Genomic DNA, 26,916 nt, shown 5'->3' on the forward strand with positions numbered 1-26,916 from the left:
GACCTGAGGCCTTAAAAAGCACACTGGTGGGCACCAGTGACCAGAGACTGCAGGGCCAGCAAGAACACTTGCGGCTTAGACCCTACTCCTCCCCCAACAGTGGCAGGTGACACCTGCTACCTAAGGCTTCAAGAGCCACAGCAGAACCTGAGACTCCAGCCCCCAGTGGTGGCACCCCTGACACTGGCTCTATCAGCAGCAGGAGCTGCATACAAGAACCCAGGTCCCCAACAGCAACAGCAACACCTGTGAACCCCACACCCCTGGCAGCGGTGTTGCCAGCACCCCCAGATAACCCAGCAGAAGCAGTGCTGGTGGTGTACCAGGCAGCAGCATCTGAGCTTGTGGAGAGCCTGCAAAGAGCAAGTGGGATAATATAAGACCCAGGTGACCCTGGAAGAAGCAGCAGTCCTTGCAGCCTGGTGACAACACCTGAGACTGCAATGACATCAAAAGCAACCAGCACCAGCAACCTCAGAGGCACAAGTGTCACAACAAAGGCACCAGCAGAGAGAGGAGAGGGCGGAAAGTTGCAGGCTCTCAAATATAACAAGAAGCAGCTCAGAACCATAGTAACCAAACCTTTAACAAAATAAGAAAGTTGGTAACTAACACAAATGTGTGGGCAGAGGATCAATTCAACAAACACCATGAAGAACTACAGCAACAGCAGAACAGGAGAATGACAGCTCTCCAGGAACTAAACTTGAAGGCACAGAAGATTACAATCTGACTGACAAAGAATTCAAAATAGCTGTCATAAAGAAACTCAACAAGTTGGGGCTGGCCCCGTGGCCGAGTGGTTAAGTTCACGTGCTCTGCTGCAGGTGGCCCAGTGTTTCGTTGGTTCGAATCCTGGGTGTGGACATGGCACTGCTCATCAAACCATGCTGAGGCAGCGTCCCACAGGCCACAACTAGAAGGACCCACAACGAAGAATATACAACTATGTACCGGGGGGCTTTGGGGAGAAAAAGGAAAAAAATAAAAAATCTAAGAAACTAGACAAGTTACTAGAAAACTCAGAAAGAGAGTTCAACAAGCTCAGGAATAAAATTAATGAAGAGAATAAATACTTCACCAAAGAGATTAAAGCTCTAAGAAAAACCAAACAGAAATTCTGGATATGAAGAACCCAATTAATGAGATAAAAAATAATGCAGAAAGCATAAAAAATAGAGCAGATCTTATAGAGGAGAGAATCAGTGAGCTCAAAGATAGAAACCTAGAAATGATTCAGGTGAAGGAGGAGAGAGAACTAAAATTTTTTTAAAATGAAGAAATTCTGTGAGAAATATCCAACTCAATTAGGAAAAGTAACATAAGGATATAGGTATCCCCGAGAGAGAAGGGAGGGAGAAATGAGCAGAGAGCTTGTTCACGGCAATAATAGCTGAGAACTTCCCAAACCTGAAGAAAGAACTGGACATGCAAATACACGAAGACAATAGAACTCCTAATTACATCAATGCAAAAAGACGTTGTCCAAAACATATAATATTAAACCTGCCAAAAGTCAATGACAAAGAAAAGATATTAAGGACAGCAAGAGAGAAGAAAATAACCTACAAAGAAACCCCCATCAGGCTTTCAGTAGATTTCTCAGCAGAAACCTTACAGGCTAGGAGAGAGTGGAATGATACATTTAACATACTGAAAGACAAAAAGTATCACCCAAAAGTACTCTATCCAGTCAAATTATCCTTCAGATATGACAGAGAAATAAAAGCTTTCCCAGACAAACAAAAGCTGAAGGAGTTCATCACCACTAGACCTGCCTTACAAGAAATGATGAAGGGAGCCCTCTGAAACAAAAAGGCAAAGGTTAACAAAGCTTGGAGCAAGGAGATAAATAGACAGACAAAATCAGAAAATTGCAGCTCTCCATCAGAATATGTTACCAAACACTTAATTATAAAATAAAGGATAAAGGGAAAGAAAGCACCAAAAATAACTATAAACACTTCAATTTAGTCAGAAACTCGCAACACAAAAAAAGAATAATTTGTGACATCAAAACCACAGAAGGGGAGAATAATGGAACCTGCATAGGCTAACGAAGAGAAGAGGCTATCACAAAATGGACTATCTCATCTATGAGATCTTTTTTTCTTTTCTTTTTTTTTTTTGGCAGGGAAAGATTCACCCTGAGCTAACATCTGTTGCCAATCTTCTTCTTTTTTTTTTTCCTCCCCAAAGCTGCAGTGTATGTTTGTACATCCTAGTTGTAAGTTGTTCCAGTTCTTATATTTGAGCCACCACCACAGTATGGCAACTGACAAATGGGTGGTATGGTTCCACAAGTGGGAAGTGAACTTGGACCACCAAAGTGGTGAGTGCCAAACTTTAACCACTAGGCCATCAGGGCTGGCTCTATGAGATCATTTATACAAACCTCATGGTAATTATAAAACAAAAAATCAGAGCAGAGTCAGAAATCATAAATAAGAGAAAAACTGAGCAATCACTGAAAACCAACAAACTGAAATGGCAGCCAGAAATACAAGGGTAAGGGAACAATAAACAGAAAACAAAAGATAAAATGGCAGTTTTAAACCCTCATATATCAATAATCACTCTAAATGTAAATGGATTGAGTCCACCAATCAAAAGACACAGAGTGGCTGGATGGGTTAAAAAAGAAGACTCATCAATATGCTACCTCCAGGAAAAACACCTCAGCTCTAAAGACAAACATAGGCTCAGAGTGAAGAGATGGAAGATGATACTCCAGGCAAATGGCAAGCAAAAGAAAGCAGGTGTAGCCATACTTAGACAAAGTAAATTTCAAGATAAAAAAGATAAGAGACAAAGACGGTTATTATATAATGATAAAAGGGACATTCCACCAAAAAGACATAACATTTATTAATATATATGCAGCAAACACAGGAGCACCAAAGTATATAAAGCAACTATTAACAGACCTAAAGGGAGAAAATGACAGGAACACAATAATAGTAGGGGACCTTAACACCCCACTTAGGTCAATGGATAGATCATCAAGACAGAAAGTCAAGGAAACAGTGGCCTTAAATGAAACAATGAAACACTAGACCAGATGGACTTAATAAATATATATAGCACATTCCATCCAAAAATGGCAGAATATACATTCTTCTCAAGTTTAAATGAAACGGTCTCAAAGATGGACCATATGTTGAGAAATAAAGCAAGCCTCAATAAATTTAAGAAGATTGAAATCATATCAAGCATCTTTTCCAACCACAATTCTATGAAACTAGAAATCAGCTACAAGAAAAAAGCTGGGAAAGTCACAAATATGTGGAGACTAAGTAACATGATACTGAACAACCACTGAATCACTGAAGTAATCAAAGGAGAAATCAAAAAAATCTAGAGACAAATGACAATGAAAACACAATATACAAAAATATGGGATGCAGCAAAAGCAGTACTAAGCGGGAAATTTATAGCAAGACAGGCCAATCTCAACAAACAAGAAAAATCTCAAATATACAGGCCTACCATATACATAAAAGAAGTAGAAAAAGAAGAACAAACAAAGCCCAAAGTCAGTAGAAGGAAGGAAATAATAAAAATCAGAGGAGAAATAAATGAAATAGAGACTGAAAAAACAACAGAAAGGATCAGTGAAACTAAGAGCTGGTTCTTTGAGAAGAGAAACCAAATTGACAAGCCTTAGCCAGACTCACTAAGAAAAAAAGTGAGAATATTCAAATAAATAAAATAAGAAATTAAAGAGGAGAAATGACAATGGCCACCATAGAAATACAGAGGATTATAAGAGAATAGTATGAAAAGCTATATGCCAATAAACTGGATAACCTAGAATAAGTGGATGAATTCTTAGAATCATAACCTCCCAAAACTGAATCAAGAAGAAATGAGAATCTGAATAGGCCAATCACAAGCAAACAGATTGAAACAGTAATCAAAAACTTCTAAAAAACAAAAGTCCAAGACCAGATGGCTTCTCTGGTGAATTCTACCAAACATTCAAAAATTTAAGTCCTATCTTTCTCAAACTATTCTGAAAAATTGAAGAGGAAGGGATGCTTCCTAACTCATTTTGTGAGGTGAACACTACCTTGATACCAAAATAAGAGGAGGACAACACAAAAAAAGGAAAATTACAGGTCAATATCACTGATGAACATAGATGCAAACGTCCTCAACAAAATATTAGTAAATCAACTACAATAATACATTAAAAGGATCATACACCACAATCAAACGGGATTTATTCCAGGGATGTAGGGATGGGTCAACATCCACAAATCAATCAAGTGATATACCACATTAACAAAATGAAGAATAAAAACTACATGACCATCTCAACAGATGCAGAGAAAGAATCTGACAGGATCCAACATCCATTTATGATTTTAAAAAACTCTCAATAAAATGGGTATAGAAGGAAAGTACCCCAACATAACAGGTCATCTATGACAAACCCATAGCCAATATCATATTCAATGGAGAAAAACTAAAAGCCATTCGTCTAAAAACAGGAACAAGGGAGAGCCAAGATGGCGCCGTGAGTAGTCCTCTTTGTCTCTCGCCCTTCGAGTCTACAATTATTTGGACACTTATCGCTTGACAAAGGATATCCAGACAGCATCTCAGGACGTCTGAGACACCCACGCGACTATACATCGGAAGGCGGATGGACTTTCCTCCGGGAGGATGTGGAAATAGGTGAAAACTCTCCGACCCCGACGGGCAGCCTAGTACCCGCAAGCGGCTTTCTTCCAACGGACGCCCCCAGAGGATCCACACACATCTAGGGCAGGAGCGAGAACACAACAGAGGAGCGACGGTGGAAACAGGTGACCAGAACCCTACCTAAACCCCCCGCAATTACTCCTAAACGCAGAGGGAAACTTTGGAGTTGCACACCTGAGCCCGCGGGGAGAGTCTCTCCCCGCCATTGGCGGGGAGACCCAGCCTGGTGCTCGGGGCGCCCGGAGGGTCCCAGAGAGAGACACGGAGGGCACGGAGGTCTCCCAGCTGCCGTTGCCTGCCCCGTGGGACTAGGGATTGCCGGAGATCTCGGAGAGGACCGGAGCTGGGGGAACTTTCAAAGGCCGGTTCGGCGACCCAGAGGGGAAGCGCCGGAGCTCCGCCCGGGCAGCAGACAAAACTCTCTGTGTGCCGTTAGCAGAGGGGCCACGCTGAGCAGTCACGGCTCCGGGAGAGGCCCGGAGAGAATCCCAGAGGGCGGGGCGACCCCCAGCTGCCGTTGCCCGCCCCGTGGGACTAGGGATTGCCAGAGATCTCGGAGAGGACCGGGGCGGGGGAACTTTCAAAGGCCGGTTCGGCGACCCGGAGGGGAAGCGCCGCAGCTCCGCCAGGCAGCAGACAAAACTCTCTGTCTGCCATTAGCAGAGGGGCCACGCCCAGCATTCAGGGCTCCCGGCAGAGGCCCGGAGAGAAGCCCAGAGGGCGGGGCGACCCCCAGCTGCCGTTGCCCGCCCCGTGGGACTAGGGATTGCCAGAGATCTCGGAGAGGACCGGGGCTGGGGGAACTTTCAAAGGCCGGTTCGGCGACCCGGAGGGGAAGCGCTGGAGCTCCGCCCGGGCAGCAGACAAAACTCTCTGTGTGCCGTTAGCAGAGGGGTCACGCTGAGCATTCACGGCTCCGGGAGAGGCCCGGAGAGAATCCCAGAGGGCGGGGCGACCCCCAGCTGCCGTTGCCCACCCCGTGAGGCTAGGGATTGCCGGAGATCTCGGAGAGGACTGGGGCTGGAGAGAGTTCCAGAGACCCAGCTTAGTAGCCTAGGGGGAAACCCTACAGGCTCACAGCAGCCTTAGGGAAAGCCTCTGCACAGCACCAGTAGAAGGCACCCAGCCGCCAGCCACAAGGCTGGAAGACCCCAGGGCAAAAGCAGCATAGCTAGGTGTACTAACCACAGACTGTAGAAGATGCCAATAGCTCTCCTGCGACCCATAGAGGACAAGTGAGATTTGGTGGGTGCCGACAGCAACGGAGCGACAAATATAAGTGATCCCACCACTGGCCGCTGGAAAAGCCCATAACACTGTTGCAGACCCCAAGGAGAGAGCGCATCTAGGTGGGCAACAACAGTAGGCACCTGCAGCCTGAAGCCCCCCTGTGATGGCCCCCACGGCAGAGGAGGGAATCCAAAGGGCCACTGTGGCTACGAAGAGGGGCCCAGGCCCAGTTAGCAACTACGGACAGGGTTCCTGGTTGGTGAAGTATAAACAGCTGCTCCCCCCACCGCAGCAGCTGAAACAAGTGAAAGGAGCAACTAAACTCTATCTCCATGCGGAGGCACAAATCAACATCATCAAGCAATATGAAAAAATACATTAAATCTCCAGAACAGAAAGAAAGTAACAAATACACAGAAAACAATCCCAAAGAAAATGAGATATATAACCTAAATGATGATGACTTCAAAACAGCCATCATTAGGATTCTCAATGAGTTAAGAGAGAATTCTGACCGACAACTCAACGAGTTCAGGAGCTATGCCACAAAAGAGTTTGATACGATAAAGAAGAACCAAACAGAAATATTGGAAATGAAGAACACAATAGAGGAGATTAAGAAAAATCTAGATGCTCTGAACAGTAGGGCCGATAATATGGAGGAAAGAATTAGCAATCTGGAAGATGGCAATATAGAATTGTTGCAGGCAGAGGAGGAGAGAGAAGCAAGACTTAAAAGAAATGAAGAAACTCTCCGAGAATTATCAGACACAATTAGGAGATGCAACGTAAGGATTATAGGTATACCAGAGGGAGAAGAGAAGGAGAAAGGGGCAGAAAACCTATTCAAAGAAATAATGGCTGAGAACTTCCCAAATCTGGTGAGGGAGATGGATCTTCAGGTGACAGAAGCCAATAGATCTCCAAACTTTATCAATGCAAGAAGACCAACTCCACGGCATATAGTAGTGAAGCTAGCAAAAGTCAACGACAAGGAGAAAATATTAAGGACAGCCAGGCAAAAGAAACTAACCTACAAAGGAACCCCCATCAGGCTATCAGCAGATTTCTCAGCAGAAACTTTACAGGCTAGAAGAGAGTGGAATGATATATTCAAAAATCTGAAGGACAAAAACCTACAGCCGAGAATTCTCTACCCAGCGAAAATATCCTTCAAATACGATGGAGAAATAAAAACTTTCCCAGATAAACAAAAATTAAGGGAGTTCATTGCCACAAAACCTCCTCTTCAGGAAATCCTCAGGAAAACCCTCATTCCTGAAAAATCCAAAAAAGGAAAGGGGCTACAAAACCAAGAGCAGAGGAGATAAGTAGAAGGACAACAACAGAGAGTAGCAGCTCTACATCAGAACAGATTAAACCATGGGACGAGAAACAAAGGAAACTGAAGAAAACCGGAAAACAAGACACAAAATGGTAGTGGTAGGCCCCCACGTCTCAATAATCACTCTAAATGTAAATGGATTGAACTCCCCAATCAAAAGACACAGAGTGGCAGGATGGATCAAAGAACAAGATCCAACAATATGCTGCCTCCAGGAAACACACCTCAGCCCCAAAGACAAACACAGACTCAGAGTGAAGGGATGGAGAACAATACTCCAAGCTAATAATGAACAAAAGAAAGCAGGTGTCGCTATACTAATATCAGACAAGGTAGATTTCAAAACAAAACAGATAAAGAAAGATAAAGAGGGACAGTATATAATGATAAAAGGGACTCTCCACCAAGAAGACATAACACTTATAAATATATACGCACCCAACACAGGAGCACCAAAATTTGTAAAGCAACTCTTAATAGAACTAAAAGAAGACATCAACAACAATACAATAATAGTAGGGGACCTCAACACACCATTAACACCAATGGACAGAACATCCAGACAGAAAATCAACAAGGAAATAATAGAATTAAATGAAAAATTAGACCAGATGGACTTAATAGATATATAGAGAACACTTCATCCAAAAACAGCAGGTTACACATTCTTCTCAAGTGCACATGGAACATTCTCAAGGATTGACCATATTTTGGGAACCAAAGCAAACATCAATAAATACAAGAGAGTTGAAATAATATCAAGCATCTTTTCTGATCATAACGCTATTAAACTAGAAATCAACTACAAGAAAAAAGCAGAGAAAGGTGCAAAAATGTGGAGACTAAACAACACGCTTCTCAACAAACAATGGATCATTGAAGAAATTAAAGAAGAAATCAAATATTATCTGGAGACAAATGAAAATGAGAACATGACATACCAAATCATTTGGGATGCAGCAAAAGCAGTCCTAAGAGGGAAATTCATCGCAATACAGGCTCACCTCACTAAACAAGAAAAAGCTCACGTAAGCAACCTCAAACGACACCTAACAGAACTAGAAAAAGAAGAACAAACAAAGCCCAGAGTCAGTAGAAGGAGGGAAATAATAAAAATAAGAGCAGAAATAAACGATATTGAAACAAAAAAGACAATAGAAAGGATCAATGAAACAAAGAGTTGGTTCTTCGAAAGAATTAACAAAATTGACAAACCCCTAGCCAGACTCACCAAGAAAAGAAGAGAGAAATCGCAAATTAATAAAATCAGGAATGACAGAGGAGAAATCACAACAGATACCAATGAAATACAAGAGATCATAAGAGAATACTATGAAAAACTATACGCCAACAAATTGAACAACCTGGAAGAAATGGACAAATTCCTAGACTCCTACAATCTCCCCAAACTGAATCAGGAAGAAATGGAGAATCTGAATAGACCAATCACAAGTAAGGAAATAGAAACGGTAATCAAAAACCTCCCCAAAAACAAGAGTCCAGGACCAGACGGCTTCTCTGGAGAATTCTACCAAACATTCAAAGAAGACTTAATACCTATTCTCCTCAAACTGTTCCAGAAAATTGAGAAAGATGGAGAACTCCCTAACACATTCTATGAAGCCAACATCACTCTGATCCCCAAACCTGACAAGGACAACACAAAGAAGGAGAACTACAGGCTGATATCACTGATGAACATAGATGCAAAAATCCTCAACAAAATTTTGGCAAACCAATTACAGCAATACATCAAAAAGATTATACACCATGATCAAGTGGGATTTATACCAGGGACACAGGGATGGTTCAACATCCACAAGTCAATCAACGTGATACACTACATCAACAAAATGAAAAACAAAAACCACATGATCATCTCAATAGATGCAGAGAAAGCATTCGACAAGATCCAACACCCATTTATGATAAAAACCCTCAGTAAAATGGGTATAGAAGGAAAGTACCTCAACATAATAAAGGCCATATATGATAGACCCACAGCCAACATCATACTCAATGGACAAAAGCTGAAAACCATCCCTCTGAGGACAGGAACAAGACAAGGGTGCCCACTTTCACCACTCCTATTCAACATAGTACTGGAGGTGCTGGCCAGAGCAATTCGGCAGGAAAAAGAAATAAAAGGAATCCAAATAGGTAATGAAGAAGTAAAACTCTCGTTGTTTGCAGACGACATGATCTTATACATAGAAAACCCCAAAGAATCCACAGAAAAACTATTAGAAATAATCAACAACTACAGCAAAATAGCAGGGTATAAAATTAACGTGCATAAATCAGTAGCATTTCTATACACTAACAATAAACTAACAGAAAAAGAACTCAAGAACTCTATCCCATTCACAATCGCAACGAAAAGAATAAAATACCTGGGGATAAACTTAACCAAGGAAGTGAAGGATCTATACAATGAAAACTACAAGACTTTCTTGAAAGAAATAGGCGATGACATAAAGAGATGGAAAAACATTCCTTGTACATGGATTGGAAGAATAAACATAGTTAAAATGTCCATACTACCTAAAGCAATATACAGATTCAATGCTATCCCAATCAGAATCCCAAGAACATTCTTCACAGAAATTGAACAAACAATCCTAAAATTCATATGGGGGAACAAAAGACCACGAATTGCTAAAGCAATCCTGAGCAAGAAAAACAAAGCCGGCGGAATCACAATCCCCGATTTCAAAACATACTACAAAGCTACAGTGATCAAAACAGCATGGTACTGGTACAAAAACAGGTCCACAGATCAATGGAACAGAATTGAAAGCCCAGAGATAAAACCACACATCTATGGACAGCTAATCTTCGACAAAGGAGCAGAGGGCCTACAATGGAGAAAAGAAAGTCTCTTCAACAAATGGTGCTGGGAAAACTGGACAGCCACATGCAAAAGATTGAAAATTGACCATTCTTTTTCACCACACACCAAAATAAACTCAAAATGGATCAAAGACCTAAAGATTAGGCCTGAGACAATAAGTCTTTTGGAAGAGAATATAGGCAGTACACTCTTTGACATCAGTTTCAAAAGAATCTTTTCGGACACTGTAACTCCTCAGTTGAGGGAAACAATAGAAAGAATAAACAAATGGGACTTCATCAGACTAAAGAGCTTCTTCAAGGCAAGGGAAAACAGAATTGAAACAAAAAAACAGCTCACTAATTGGGAAAAAATATTTACAAGCCACTTATCCGACAAAGGGTTAATCTCCATAATATACAAAGAACTCACACTGCTTAACAACAAAAAAACAAACAACCCGATCAAAAAATGGGCAGAGGACATGAACAGACATTTCTCAAAAGAAGATATGAATATGGCCAATAGACACATGAAAAGATGTTCATCATCGCTAATCATCAGGGAAATGCAAATCAAAACTACACTAAGATATCACCTTAACCCCGTTAGATTGGCAAAAACATCCAAAACCAAGAACGACAAATGTTGGAGAGGTTGTGGAGAAAGAGGAACCCTCATACACTGTTGGTGGGAATGCAAACTGGTACAGCCACTATGGAAAACAGTATGGAGATTTCTCAAAAAGTTAAAAATAGAAATACCCTATGACCCAGCCATCCCATTACTGGGTATCTATCCTAAGAACCTGATAACAGATATCTCAAGAGTCCGTTGCACCCCTATGTTCATCGCAGCATTATTTACAATAGCCAAGACGTGGAACCAGCCTACATGCCCAGAAACTGATGACTGGATAAAGAAGATGTGGTATATATACACAATGGAATACTACTCAGCCATAAAAAAAGACGAAATTGGCCCATTCACAACAACGTGGATGGACCTCGAGGGCATTATGTTAAGCGAAATAAGTCAGTCAGAGAAAGACGATCTCTATATGACTCCACTCATAGGTGGAAATTAGTATATTGAGAAGGAGATCTGATTGGTGGTTACCAGGGAAAAGGGGGGGTGGGGGGAGGGTACGAAGGGGGAAGTGGTGTACCCACAACATGACTAACAAAAATGTACAACTTAAATCTCACAAGCTTGTAATCTATCATAACATTAATAAAAAAATATATATAAATAAAAAAATAAAAAATAAATAAATAAAAAAAAATAAAATAAAAAAAATAAAAACAGGAACAAGACAAGGATGCCCACTCTCACCACTCTTATTCAACATAGTACTGGAAGTTTTAGCCAGAGCAATTAGGCAAGAAAAAAAATAAAAGGTATCAAAATTGGAAAAGAAGAAGTGAAACTCTCATTATTTGCAGATGACATGATTCTATATACAGAAAACTCTAAAGAATCTATCAAAAAACTATTAGAAATAATCAACAAATATAATAAAGTTTCAGGATACAAAATCAACATACAAAACTCAGTTTCATTTCTATACACTAACAACAAACTATCAGAAAGAGAAGTCAAGAATACAATTCCATTTATAATCACAATAAAAGAATAAAATACCTAGGAATAAATTTAACCAAGGAGTTGAAAGATCTATCCACTGAAAACTATGAGACATTATTGAAAGAAATTGAAGAAAACATAAAGAAATAGAATGATATTCCAGGCTCATGGATTGGAAGAATAAACGTAGTTAAAATGTCCATATTACCTAAAGCAATCTACAGATTCAAATGCAATCCCAATGAGAATCTCAATGACCTTCTTCACAGAAACAGACCAAAGAATTCTAAAATTTATATGGAACAACAAAAGACCCTCAATATTCAAAGGAAGCCTGAGAAAAAAGAACAAAGTTGCAGGTATCACACTCCCTGAATTCTAATTATACTACAAAGCTATGGGAATCAAAACAGCATGGTACTGGCACAGAAACAGACACACAGATCAATGGAACAGAATTGAGAGCCCAGAAATAAAACCACACATCTATGGACAACTAATCTGTGACAAGGGAGCCAAGAACACACAATGGAGAAAGGAAAGTCTCTTCAATTAAATGGTGTTGGGAAAACTGGACAGTCACATGCAAAAGAATGAAAGCAGACCATTATCTTACACTACACACAAAAATTAACTCAAAATAAATTGAAGATTTGAATACAAGACCTGAAACTATAAAACTCTTAGAAGAAAATATAGGCAGCACACTCTGGCATTGGTGTTAGCAGTATCTTTTTGAATACCATGTCTCCTCAGGCAAGGGAAACAAAAGAAAAAATAAACAAATGGAACTACATTAGATTAAAAAGCTTCTGTAAAGCAAAGGAAACCACCAAGAAAATGAGGGATCTGCCCAGTGGTGTAGTGGTTAAGTTCGCACACTCTGCCTACGCAGTCTGGGATTCGTGGGTTTGGATCCCAGGCATGAACCTACACACCACTTATCAGGCCATGCTGCGGTGGCATTGCACGTACAAAATAAAGGAAGATTGGCATAGATGTTAGCTCAGGGACAATCTTCCTCAAGCAAAAAGAGGAAGATCAGCAACAGATGTTAGCTCAGGGCCAATCTTCCTCACCAAAAAAGAAAAAGAAAGAAAATGAAAAGACAACCCACCATCAATGGAGAAAATATTTACAAATCATATACCGAACAAGGGGTTAATTTCCAAAGTATATAAAGAACTCATACAACTCAACAACAAAAAATGAACAACGCAATCAAAAAGGCAGAGAACATGAACAGACATTTTTCCAAAGAAGATATACAGATGGCCAACAGGCAGATGAAAAGTTGTTCAACAGCATTGATTATTAGAGAAATGCAAATCAAAACTACAATGACATACCACCTCACACCCATCAGAATGGCTATAATTAACAAGATAAGAAATAACAAGTGTTGAAGAGGATGTGGAGAAAAGGGAACTCTCATACACTGCTGGCAGGAATACAAACTGGTGCAGCCACTATGGAAAACAGTATGGAGATTCCTCAAAGAATAAAAATAGAAATACTGTATGATCCACCTATTCTATTATTTGTTATTTATGCAAAGAATATGAAATCAATAATTCAAAAAGATATATGCATCCTTATGTTCATTGTAGCATTATTCACAACAGCCAAGATGTGGAAGCAACTCAAGTGCCCATCAATGGATGAATGGATAAAGAAGATGTGGTATGTATATATAATGGAATACTACTCAGCCATATAAAAGATGAAATTGTGCCATTTGTGACAACATGGATGGACTTTGAGGGTATTATGTTAAGTGAAATAAGTCAGACGGAGAAAGATAAATACTGTATGATTTCACTCATATGTGGACCAATAAACCAATAAACCAATAAACACATAGATAAGGAGAAAAAATTAGTGGTTACCAGAGGAAAAGCATGTGAGGGGAGGGAAAAAGGGGTAAAGGGTACATGTGTATGGATAAAAACTAGACTATTGGTGGGGAACACAATACAAGCTATACTGAAACTGAAATATAATAATGTACACAATTTTACACAAAAAATTGTGAAATTTACACAATTTTAAAAGACAATATGACCTCAATTAAAAAAAAGTCAAGGTATCAAAATAAAATTTACTTATTTTATAAAAAAAGAATACCCCATTTTATAAGCCCTAATGAAATAATAGACCTAGAACGACCAACAATGATTGCTAATAATTTTTTTTAAAAAGACTCACATTCTATGCCTTTTGAAGGAAATAAATGACACTACCTATGAAATATTCTTTCCAAAAAGTTGAACTGGAGTCTGAGGAAAACTTATAGATCTAACTACTAGTTCATAAGAAATACAGAGGACTTGGGAACATTAAATGACCCCATGGTGATACATTCAGTAAAACCAAGAACTGGAAAATTAGACAGAACAAATGACCCACTTTCTTCAAAAAATAAACTGCAATTTAAAAAAAGGGAGGGATATCACAAAGCAAAAGAGACTTTAAAGGAGTTTCAAAATACATCTGCTAAAAATTGACAGAACAGAAGAGGAAAAATCAGCAGTTATATTTGGAGAGTTTAACATCCCTCTTCAGTAACTGATATAAGTAAAAATTATTGCTTAAGATAAAGAAGATTTGAACACTATTAACCAACTGAACCTTTGACATTTATAGAACATTACACCCAATAACTACACAATACACATTTTTATAAGAGTACATAGAATGTTCAGCAAGATAGACCATATTCTGAGTCATAAAACAAATTTCAATAAGTCTCCAAGGATTAAAATAATAATAGTTCTCTGACCAAAACAGTATTAATTTAAAAATAAATAACAAAAAGATATGTTAGAAAATCACCAAATGTTTGAAAATTATGTAATAGACTTCTAAGTTACCTCTGGGTGAAAGAAATCATAAGAGAAATTAGAAAATATTTTGAACTGAGTGATAATAAAAACACAATGTATCAAAATCTGTAGGATGCAGATTAAGTAGTACTTAAAGAAAAATTTATAACTTAAAAGTTTACCTTAAAAAATAAGAAAGATTCAAAATCAATGATCAATTTTCTATCTTAAGAACCTAGAAAATTTAAATCCAAAGTAAGTAGTAGAAAAGAAACAATAAACATAATAGCACGAATTAATAAATAGAAAGCAAACACATAAAATCAACAAAGCCAAAAACTGGTTCTTAGAAAAAACTGAAAACATCAATAAAAGAATAGTGAGATACATGAAGAAAAAAGATAGAAAAGATATCGATATTAGGAATAATTAGAAAGGACATCACTATACGTACTACAAACATTAAAAGGGTAACAGGATGTTATAAACAACTTTATGGCAATGAATTTGATGAGTTAGATAAAAATGAATTAATTCCATGAAAAACACAGTTCACCAAAACTGACTCAATAAGAATTAGAAAATATGAATAACTCCATATTTATTAAAGTAATCGAACCCATATACCAAAACCTTTCTATAAAAACAAATGTTGAGCCCAGATGTCTTCATTGTGAATTCTACAAGCATTCAAGAAACAAATACACAATTTTATATAAAGTCTGTCAGAAAATAGAAGAAGGAACACTTCCCAATTCATTTATGAAGCCAGCATAATTGATACAAAAATCCTGACAAAGACATTAAAAGAAAAGTAACTTCAGGTCGACAGTCCACATAGACTGTAAAAATATTTAACAAAACATTAGCAAATCAAATCCAGCAATAATAAGTAGGTTAATACATCATGACCAAGTGAGGTCTATTCCAAGAATGCAAAACTGATTTAACATTTGAAAATCAATATAATTTCCCATGTTGACAGTGCAGTAAGACAAGAAAGAGAAATAAGAAGCATACAGTCTAGAAAAGAAAAACTAAAACTGTATCTATTCATAAACAACACGAAAATCCTAAGGGATTTGCCAAAAACCTACTTGAATTAGAAGCAAATTTAGCAAATCTCAGCATAGGAGATCAATATATAAAAGTCAACTGTATTTTTAAAGATTGGCACCTGAGCTAACAACTGTTGCCAATCTTTTCTTTTTCTGCTCTTTCTACCCAAGTCCCCCCAGTACATAACTGTACACTTTAGTTGTGGATCCTTCTAGTTGTGGCATGTGGGTCTCTGCCTCAGCGTGGCCTGACGAGTGGTGCCATGTCCGCTCCCAGGATCTGAACCAGCAAAACCCTGGGCCACCGAAGCAGAGTGTGCGAACTTAACCACTCGGCCACGGGGCTGGCCCCATCAACTGTAATTTCATATATTTGCAATGAATAATTAGAAAATATTATAAAATGATACCATTTGCAATAGCATCAAAAATATCAATTATCTGGAAGTAAACCTAAGAAATATGCACAAGACTTCAACATCAAAAACTATAAAACTTTACTAAGAGAAGTTTTCAAAGGCCTGGACAAATGGATAGATACCACGTAATGGATTGGAAGAGTATCTCCTCTTGTAAAATGTCTATTCAAGTCTTTTGCCCACATTTTACAAGGTTATTTGTCTTTTTGTATTCATTTTACTATTCCATGAGCCAGTAAACTCAACATCAAAAGTATACATAAGCTGTATAATCTGCGCGTTTTTATTGTTTATAAGCTATATCTCAATTTAAATGATAAGAAGTAATAATTTTTCAACTTTAGAAAGCAAGAAAGAGAAACTTAAGAGACACATCAACTAATTGCAATTAGATAAACTTACTTGGATGTTGATTCTAACAAACACAAAAAAAAATCAGGGAAAGCTGAACACTGACTTGATATCAATGATACTAAGGAATTAGTGTTAACATTTTAGATATGATAGTATAATTGTGTTTAAAAAACAGGTCTTTATTTTTAAAAGACATACTGAATTCAGGTGAAATGATACCTCAAAGTTACAGCAAAATAATCTAGTGAGGGAAACGCAGAGTGAATTAAACCAGAGCTGATAATTAGTGTAGACTGATGGATACACTAGGATTCAGTACACTATCCTCTCTATTTTACTATATATTTGAAGTTTTCCATAGTAAAAAAAAACGATTGGACCCAGAGAACGTTAAGCTCTAATTCAGTTAAATAAGTTTCTATTGAGTATCTGTAAAACACCAAGTACTGTGCCTATGTTTGTGCGTACTGCCTTAGTCACAGTAAAATACACAATTGACATTCGAGTAGTCAAAATGCAGTCTCTTGGTTCCTAATTTATCCCTCGGGAGTGGTTCAATAAACTGATAAGAACAGAGGCCTCGATTTCTCCACAGTTTGAAGGTAGTACTCCCTTATTCCTGGAACTGCACTTTAAAACCCTAAAGCCAACATCTTTGATTATACTTAAAACCAATAAGTAACTTATGAAGTTTATAGCTCAGTTCCTTATGTACAAAGCGATCCATTTATGATGCTGGTAATATTGACATGGAACATGCCTGACATTCAGAATTCAAAAGCCTATTATATAACGGAGTTCTTCTTTGAAATGAAACTGTTGTACCTTATAAACTTACATGATAACTACTATCTATCATGAAAGCAAGAAATTAGAGTATGGATTTATCATGGTTTTTCCATTTCATATTAACTCCAGGAACTGCATCACATTCTGCCCATCACAGAGTCCACTTCTCCATTTTATAAGGAAGTCTTAGAAATAAACTCACTTGTGATTGATAAGAATTTAAAGAAAATGGAGTTTCCCCAAAGCCTTTTGAGGATCTAACAGTCACCTTTGCCTCAGTAAACTATCCCAGTTTCACTGCTTTTATCTGCCCAAATCTAGAGAGTATAGTAATTTGTGGATCAATACAATCTTCATACATTTGTTTATAAAGACACTATAGCCATTTGTCCTTTTCTCACTAGGAGCAGTCTGATATTTCAAATCACACAGATCTCATTCTCCTGAATTTTGGACCATATTAGAAGTGAGGAGAAGAAAATCTTCTCTCCCTGCCAGACTTTTTAGAATGGAACTGAGCCTAGGAACAGAGAAGCCTCTTAGAGATGGGCTCCAGGTTAAAGCCACAAAGGGAGGGAGTGTCGTTATTCGTGATTCAGACTATAGGGGGCATTCATTATGAAAGAATGATGAATGGCTGGTTGGCACATCCAAGAGGATCACTGCCCAGTGAAGTCTGCTCCTCTAGTAATCCACAGACCTTTGGGGACTATGATCCAGGAACACAAAGAAGCTGCTAGTGTGGACACTGAACCCACCTGGCCCCCCTCAAGCTGACACAGGTTATTAGAAGCATTCCTCTATTTCCCTGTTTCTCCAAAGAGAGAAGAAAGTCCATTAAAAAGGAACCACAAAATGTGAGTGACATAAGTGGTAACTTTAAAATGTACCTTGATTCAAAGCCAGAGCAGGGGCGTAAATAACAATTCCAGTATACAGAATCTATGGGAAAAAAGAAAACCAAATAAACGGTATGAATTACAAATAAAATATTGATAGCTTTCTATAAGTTCAGTTAGGAATTAAAACCACACTTTCAGTGGACCTAATAAAATTGTTTGTAACTTGAAAAATGTTATTTAAGTGAAGTTGATTCTCCTTTTCTGTTTGTGATGTGGTCATAGGTTATAAAAATCTCTCATGAGCAATTTTGTGAATAAATATGGACTTTTCATGTGGGGTTAGTGCAGACAGTCACTGATCCATCAATCCAAGCTTGAAATCAATTTTCCTGCATCTAAAACAATTACAAAGAAAAAAAGAAATTTAAAAGGGGATGGACCTTCATTCACATACCTTTGAACTATTGTTAAACACTGCATAATCAATTGGGAAAACAGTGAGAATTTTGGAAACTCGTTTTTAAAGGTTTGCATGCCCATTAATTAAACAAAAGTGTAAAGTTACACTAGAAATTCTCAAAGCCAACAAAAACTGCATTCCATCTTTTTAATACTATTTATTATTTTTCATTCATACATTTAACAAATATTTATTAATCTGGGGTACAATCATGAATAAGATACGTAAAGTCCCTTTTCTCAGAATATCATTTTCATTGCACATGATTTTTCAAATATATCACACAGAAGCTAATTTTGTGATTACCCCATAAAAACATTGTAAACAAAATCATATTATGTAGTATTTGAATGTTTGATCATATAACATGAGTAGAGCTATGGAGGTAAGTCCTTCAAATGGAAGATGCTAAAGCTGCCCTCTTGCTGCAAGAGTGTACTAGCTTTCCACATTCACTCTGTCCAAGTTGAAGATTTGAAAACATGACCATAGGCCACATTCCTAACACTTGTCCCCACTTTTCATTTCTGTTTGCATTTCTAACAAGGATCCAAAGAGAGTTTGAACAGTTGGCAAATGCAAGTACCAGCCTCAGCTCTGTGTCAGAATCTCTAGCAGACCCCAAAGGGCTCCTTCCTTTGAGGGCTGATATAACTTAAGTTATGTAATTTACAGAGATAAAAAATCCAGTTGAATAATTTACAAAGCCACTCTGTCATGCTGTAGCAAATGTTTAGGTAGCTTGTGATTGGAGAAGCGGAACTGTAAACAGGAATGAGCAGGAAAATTCCTTCCTAGACTCTCATTATCAAAACCATCTCTAAAGTACATAGCTACCCAGAGGAAGCTGGATACAAATGATGGGACAATGATCATGACAAGACTCCAGCAATCTGGATGAAGGGTGGTAGGCATTCTTTGTCACTGACGGCTTGGCAAATCTCTGCTTTCCATTTGTGTCAATCAGTAAGTCTATGCTTACATAATTCTTGAATTACTGGATTGTGACCCTGGCTTTAAAAACTCCTCCAGAATACATGGTTCTGTTGTTTTACACTCAGTAACTGTTTCAATTAGATCTCATGTTTCCATTTTTAAAAGGGAGTACTGATTCATTTTTTGAAGTATGCTCCTATTCCTACTATCAGCTGCTACTACAGCTACTTCAAATATCTGTGTCATCTCAGTAATGCCCTGACTGTCAGTTTGGTGGGGATGGTAGGAGGTAGGATAAGCAACATAATGTTGTTTGATCAATATAATATTTAACATTCATTGAAAAGATTCTGTTTGTCCCAGAAGGAAGGCATTTGCAGAAACACTGTTTCATGATCTTAAGGGTTAATGCTGTGTAGTGACAAGTGTTTTTCCTTTTTTGTTTCCTCCTATTTCAACATGTCTTTTTTATGTTTCATGCATTTACTGAGTAAGTTTGGCCGAGATGCTTTGGTTAAAAACATTTTAATGAAAAACAATAAATTAATGGAGAGCTACTTACTGTTTCAACGATGAAGAGGACTGTCCCACAGAGACGAACGTATTTATTAAATCGAAGTTCTAAATACTGTTTCAAAAAAAGGAACAATGGTTAACATGTGAAACCTCTGGACACTTTTTAAAAATCAGCTGCTTAAGAGGTAAATGAGCTGAAAATTTAAAGTAATTTCATAACTAATTTGCATTCTGTATTTTTACTTTACTATTATTTTTATTTACATGCAGCAAAATTGACTGTTGCTTTAGAGTCCAGTTAAGTGGGTTTAAATATACAGAACAGTTCCATCACCCCCAGAAAACTCCCTCCTGTTGCTCCTTGGTAGTCAAACCCTTCCCCCACCCCTAAACCGTGGCAGTCACTGATTTCTCCATCCCTAGCTTTGCTCTGTCCAGAATGTCATATAAACGGAATTATATTCTGCATTTTTAGAATGAGCCAAGTGTTGTTCTCCCCTTACTCTTGGTATCTACTCCATACATTTCCCTGATTCACCTTTCCCACAGCAGGCAATTGTGATGAAATTGTCAATCGAGGTGCCCTGCCTCATCTGACCAAGGGGTAGTCACATGACCCAAGCTTAGCCAATCAGCTTCTCTTCCACAGAAAATGACTGGAGCAGAAACAGACTGATCCTGACAGGGTTGCTGGAGAGGCTGCCCTGGCTCCTGTCCTTTTCACAGTCTGTTTAACTTTCCCCTCTGTTCTATGAGCTACCCTCATACCCTTCCAATATACTTTTTTTTTTTAACTTAAACCAGCCCACGTCAATTTCCATTCAGAGCCAACAACCCTACCAATTCTTCCTACTCTCCTTGACATCTGCTATATCTTATAATATAGTCTGCTTATCTCCTCTGTTATATAACATAATGTATTATAGAGTTAGAATCCTAGAATTTCAGAGCTGGAAGCAAGCTGGGGCCCAAGACATCCTTTAATTTGAATACTATTACTACACATAGAGAGAATCTTAAAGCTGACAATAGTCTTTTCATATAGCAGGGGGAAAAAGGAAGGCAAAACTAACACTAGGTAAAAATCAGAAGAAAAGACACTGGATATTTTTGTTCCATAATCACTGCTAACGTTCATAGAGGATTTGTCACGTAGACTGTGCTTCCAGCAACTTCATGAGGCAGGTAGTATGTATAAGTACATGTTAGAGAGGAGGACACTGGGGCTCAGAGAGAACACCAAGTTTGCAACTAATGGTTGCCAGAGCCACAATGCAAATCTAGGACCATCTAATGCCAAAATTTGTGGGTGTAACCACTACATAATTTGAAATAAATAAGTAAACTGACAAGGAGTCTAAGATTTTACAGAGTGAGTGGGTGGCACTGACACATAGTAGGACCTCCAAAAATAACTGATGTGCAAAAAATATACAGTTCAGTGTCACACACTGGGGGAAGAATTCCAGCCCTTGTCCCAGCCTCACCCCTGACTCCACAAGCTTGGTGGAGTCACATAAAATCTCAGCTTCCTCCTCTTGAAAATGAGGATCACAGTAATAATTCTTTCCCCTCTTACTTTGCAGGGTTTTGGAGGCTATTGAATGATACAAATGGATGGAGAAATATTATAAACTGTTCATTCAAAAGTAAGATATTAAGAAGCTGGTATCTAAATCCACAGGCAGTGAGAGTTTGAATTTCAGTGAATTACATGTGTGAAAATCATTCAAGGACATTTTGGAAGACTTTTCAGAAGACTCAAGTGTCTTGAAGCCTAGAAACAGAACAATGTTATTTCCTCATACTTGTTTTAGTAAAACTCTATTACAAATGAATGTACATGAATAGACAAGGAAGCCTTTGCCTTTTCTAGGTACACGTATCCAAATTGCTGCAGACTAAAGAAAACTGAAGAGAAAAATGTGATGGAGATAAGAATGTAGCAAGTTAAACCAAATAACTGAAATATACATACATATATAAATATATGTGTGTGTGTATATATATATATTTCCCCACCCCACTCCAAGGTCAGCTGGATCCAGGCAAACCTATGCATTTAAGCTGAAACAAGACCATCTCAAGACAGAACCAAGAAGTATATCACTATCTCAGATATCAGTAGTTACTGGTCTGCTAAAGAGATATGTGGAGACCCCCCCCCACCCCCAGAAGCCCAAGTCACTGAGAAGCAGGCTTAGAGAAGAGCTCTAGGATTTCCAGACAAAACTATAGATTAACAGTAGGTGCCAACAGTCAACCAAGATCTCTCGCAGTCCTCAGAACTTTCAATACCTTAGGGATGCTAAGACATCTACTGAATTAAAAAAATAAAAACAGAGAGAGTCTGGGCAACTCAGTTCAAACACACAGATTTCGCTGGATCCAGAAAGATCCTGAAGAAGTGGCGAATGAAATTGGATTCTTGCATTACACTTCTTGTCTGTGGATCTGGGAGTTGCTAAACACCTGCCAGACTACACTTAAGGTGGTGATAGACATCAAAAATGCTCCTGAACAGCCAGTCTTAGCTAACGAACTATAAATAGGGAGAGATTTCATACTTGAGCAAAAGTCCAGGGTATCACCCGATGCTGCACTTCTTATTCTGTGCAGGTGGCTCCGCCTCTCAGCATAAAACAAACAAAATATTCCTCAAGAAAGTGTTTGCCATGACCAACCGTCAGAAACAGAACATGTTATCTAACTTCTCTGTCCGCAATTGCCTGGCACCCAGTAGTCGTGAACACTCCTGGTGCATCCACAACTCTATGTGTCCTGTACTACTTCCCTTGTTCTCTCTGAACTGTCATAAGCCTTGCTTGGGGTTATAACAGACTCACCAGAGCCTTCAGAAGCAGCCATTATGCACCACTACACAGCCTATAAGCATGTGTCTACTTTGCTTCACACTCTCTTATGTAGCTTAACTAACTCTGAGTCTCTTTGTCTGCAAAATGGGGCTCTCATAATACCTCCCTTATAAGGACTGTTTTGAGTATTGAATCAGATAATGTATGTAAAACATGCAGCCTAGCGTCTGGCATGTATTAAACATTCAGTAAATGTTAGCTTTTGCCATTTTTAGCTGGAACCCTGCTAATTTAGCCTCCACTGCTGGAAATGTGTGGGAAATCTGTTTCTGGTTGAGTTAATGTTGCTGCCCCAAAGAAGCACGGGTCAGTGACTATGAGAGCGGCATTCATCTGTGGGGACTGAAGTCCTCTTGCCAAATTCTTCAAACCCTTTCTGAGTTTTGGAGTTGGTGAACTACAGATCAGCGCTCACGGACTCAAATGCCTATAAGTCCCATCAGGTAACACCTGAGCGGCATCGGTCAGGTGTTTGTACATTAACATGATGGAACATTCCTCAAGTCCACTAAGAAATATGTTCTCTCTCTCTCCCTCAAAATAAGAACTCCCTTCACTCCTGTCCATTTTCTCTTTTGCATTTTTGACAAAGACATAAATGCAAAGATTTCTCTATCATGAGAAAGCAACCATGCAAATACAGTGATGAGGCCTCAATATAGAAATTAATAGGAAGTGATAGTAATGACTGCAAACTGGAGTTCCTGTGGCCACAGAGCGCAGGCCCAGTGTCACAAGTCTTCCAGGTTGTCAAAAGAAGCCAGAATCTGGAATTTTATTTGACTTCCCACCATCATTAAACGATAAATTAATTTTTTTTCAAAACACCATAGGGGTCAAAAAAAACAACAACAATCATGACTGAAGACTGAGTTTGGCCTGGGGCAGCCAATTTGTCACCTTTGCAAAACAGAAAAATTCTATCCTGCTCACTTCTGGGGTGATGACTGAACTCTCTCAAACACAACAACCAGAGTGAGCGGAAGACAATGCTGCCCCAGGGATGCCTCGCTCTAAACGACACGACTAGAGCCCATGCAGTTTGCCACCTACACTTACGGTGCCACTGGGGCCCGGTCCCCAGCACCAGTTGAACCAGCCTCACTAGGAAACCACCTTCCAGTGGCTCTGGGTTGGAGCAAACACTACATTAAACTCAAAGACAGAGGTGGCCGGTGAGAATGAGGCTCAGAGTCCTCTGGGTAATGGCCTATTAGAGAGGAAACTTCTGCAGGTTGGTCCATGGAGGATGGGTAAATGCGACCACTGAGGGCACTAATCTGGGCCTCACCACTCCCCTGGGTTTTTATCCTCCCCTCACACTCCCATTCAAGCTCTTTAAACTAAACCAAACATTCACTATATTTGCAAAGCCCTTTCCTGCAGACAACTTGAGAAAACCTATAACCAGTGGGCTTATGCAAGAGGAAAGATGGTTTTCCTTAATCATCTTTCCATAGAGAGAGAAGGCAGAGCTGTTTAAGAACCTTGCAACCAAATTTTCCTAGTGATCCCAAGATAAACACCTCTAACCACCACAATACTTATGGCCAATATTTATTCAGCAGTTACCCTGTGCCAGACACTATTCTAAATGCTACACTTGCATCATTTTATTTAATCCTCCCAACAACTGGATGGGGTAGGTGGTATTATAATTTTCACTTTGAGATGAATGAAGAGACGCAAAAGGTCACTAAGTCACCCAAGGTTACCTAGCTAGGAAGCAGTAGAAAATGGTCTCAAAGCAGGTATTGGGACAAGAGTTACAGCATCTTTAACCATTTAACTGTCTTCCTCACCACGGCAGGTATGTGTGTGAAAGGGGAAGGAGGGGAGAGTGAAAATTCTTCCCCAACTAACCTGGAAAAGTGAATAGTGCCTGGAAAAGACCTCGAATAAGGGGATTTATTTCAAGGAGGAGGAGCTGAGACTTGAACAACTTACCCTCCCCCAAGATAAAAAGTGTTAAAATCTTTCCCCTTGACTCAGAATCAAGGATGTTAAAGTAGAAAGGGCCTTAGTGAGCACTAGTCCAAATCATTCCCTTTAATTTGGAAGCCTCTTTTTCACTGAGCTCCTGAGAGTAAGTCCCAAGATTTTGTGGCCTTTATCAAACACTTCTCCCTTAAAGGGGAGGGCATGGGAGGTGATGGACCTGGACAGGCCGAGATTTCCATATGGTGGTCTGCCCCCAGGAACATCTCTGCAGGAGCCAGAAAAGTCCTCCACACCCCTCCCCAGCCCACCATCATCCTTTACCTCGTAGGTGCTGGTAATTCCCAGTTTGTAGAACACAGGGAGGAAGATCTCCGCGCTGATGACCACCACAAAGAAGTAAGTGATGGCAAAGATGCTGTATATGGCCCCAAAACGGTAGACCTCGGAGGGGCTGCCCAGGACGGTGACCGCCGACATGAAGCTGGCGGTGAGGGACAGCGCCACTGGCACGGCGGTCATTCTTCGGCCGCCCATCAGGAACTCCTTGGAGCTCTGCTGGCCGCCCCCCGCGAAGGCGTAGTAGATGCCGATGGCGGCCGAGATGAGCAACATCGCGGCGAACACCACGTAGTCCCACACCACGAAGCTGCCGATGCCCCGCGGCGCGTCCATGGCCGCGCGATCACCCGGCCCCGCGCGGAACTGGCGGCCCCGCGGCGATCAGCCGGGACTGGAGCTTCACCTGGCCGGCCTGGCGCTCACTTCTTATTTCCCGGCGCCGGGAGCGCGGCGGGCGTGGCGCCCTGCGGGAATTGGAGGCGTGCTCCAGGAGTCGGTCCCCGCCGGGTCCCCGAGCGCCCCGCGAACGGGGGAAGGTGGGTATGCGCTGGTGGTAGCCGGTGGTCCCACCGCAGCCAGCCGAGCCCCTCGAACTGGGCCTTCGGGAAGCGCCCCCGCCACTCTAAGCGCTCATCTGATGCCCGGCTCCCAGTTGCCGGGATCCCGGAGCGCAGCAGACACCTGGGCAGGTGAGGACTGAAGCCTCCAGCGCGTCCGTCGAATCCACAGGGAGCGCTCAGCGCAAATTTTATCAAGAGTGGCACCTGAGGGGACGCACCATTTAAATGAGCAGGCGACCGATGGGGGAGTGGGGTCGAAGGGCAGTTGTCACGCCTTTACTTTTAGTTTTCCACTTCAACAGTCCAGGTCCTTACGAGAAGATACACTTGGAGTTTTCAGATTGCCTTATTTGATAAATTAATGGGCGATTCGGGTGCCAATGTTCAGTGAGCTGAGGTCCCAGGTCTTAAGCAGGTAAGCAATTATTATAAAGGCGAGGAAGAAGTCTGTGCTATAGGTTGCCTGAGTTTTCATTCAACGAACATCTTTTATCCCCAACAGTCTCTCCTAGAAATGATAGTTGCTATAATATTAATAGTACCTACTATTTAATGAGCCTTACCATGTGACATACAACGTGCTTGGCAACTTATACATTAACCAGTGTAATTCTTACTATTAACCTTGAAATAGGCATCATCTCCATTTTTCAAATGAGGAAACTGGTTTAGAAGGGTTAAAACACTTGCCCAAGAAATAGGAGAGATTAAGACTTTTAATCCAGGTCTGATATCAAAATTTGTTCTCTTTATCACATTGCTATACTTTGTAGAGTCCAAATGTAGATATGTGTTAAATGTAAACACAAATATGTATACTTAAATGACGACACTTGAAAGCTCATTTCCCGTATCAGTACTCAGGACTATTTTAAGTGGCTTCCCTTGAAATATTACTAACAACACATGAGTCATGCTCGTAAAACAATGTGATTCTCACATTTTGCTTCTAAAATAGACCCTCCAGTCAATTGTGCCCAGGCATAAGTCTATTTCAGGCCATTGTTGTTCATTTTCATACATCTTTATAATTTACCAATTGATCCTTGGTAAACAATCCACAGAATGCACTTAGCCCAGCCCAATATGTGAAGAAAGCTATATCAGATTTTATTTTTTGTAAACTGGCATTATTTGTATAATATTTTCAGGAGGAAATAGAAGCTAAATCCGAGTAATTCGATTATTTAAACAAACATGTGGTTTGGAATTATGTCCCAACTCTGTGCAATTTACTGTATTTGCACTTATTATGATTCTCTTCGACAGAGACAGTATTTTCTCCTGTTCTCACTG

The 26,916-nt window shown here is 39.8% G+C and overlaps 1 protein-coding gene across 1 annotated transcript in view; it reads right to left on the reverse strand.

The window, feature by feature from the left end:
- Window positions 1-26,139, reverse strand: part of SLC5A8 (solute carrier family 5 member 8) — a 65,485-nt gene extending 39,346 nt beyond the window's left edge. Inside the window, exons 1-3 of the mRNA XM_070599216.1 lie at window positions 25,043-26,139; window positions 19,951-20,016; window positions 18,041-18,092 (exon numbers count right to left, since the gene is read on the reverse strand). Coding sequence (XP_070455317.1) covers window positions 18,041-18,092; window positions 19,951-20,016; window positions 25,043-25,393 — 469 coding nt within the window. The 5' untranslated portion in view covers window positions 25,394-26,139. The remainder of the gene's footprint in view (window positions 1-18,040; window positions 18,093-19,950; window positions 20,017-25,042) is intronic.
- Between the last annotated feature and the right edge of the window lie 777 nt (window positions 26,140-26,916).

This window comes from Equus przewalskii, chromosome 29, assembly GCF_037783145.1.
Source record: "Equus przewalskii isolate Varuska chromosome 29, EquPr2, whole genome shotgun sequence".
Lineage (NCBI taxonomy): Eukaryota > Metazoa > Chordata > Mammalia > Perissodactyla > Equidae > Equus > Equus przewalskii.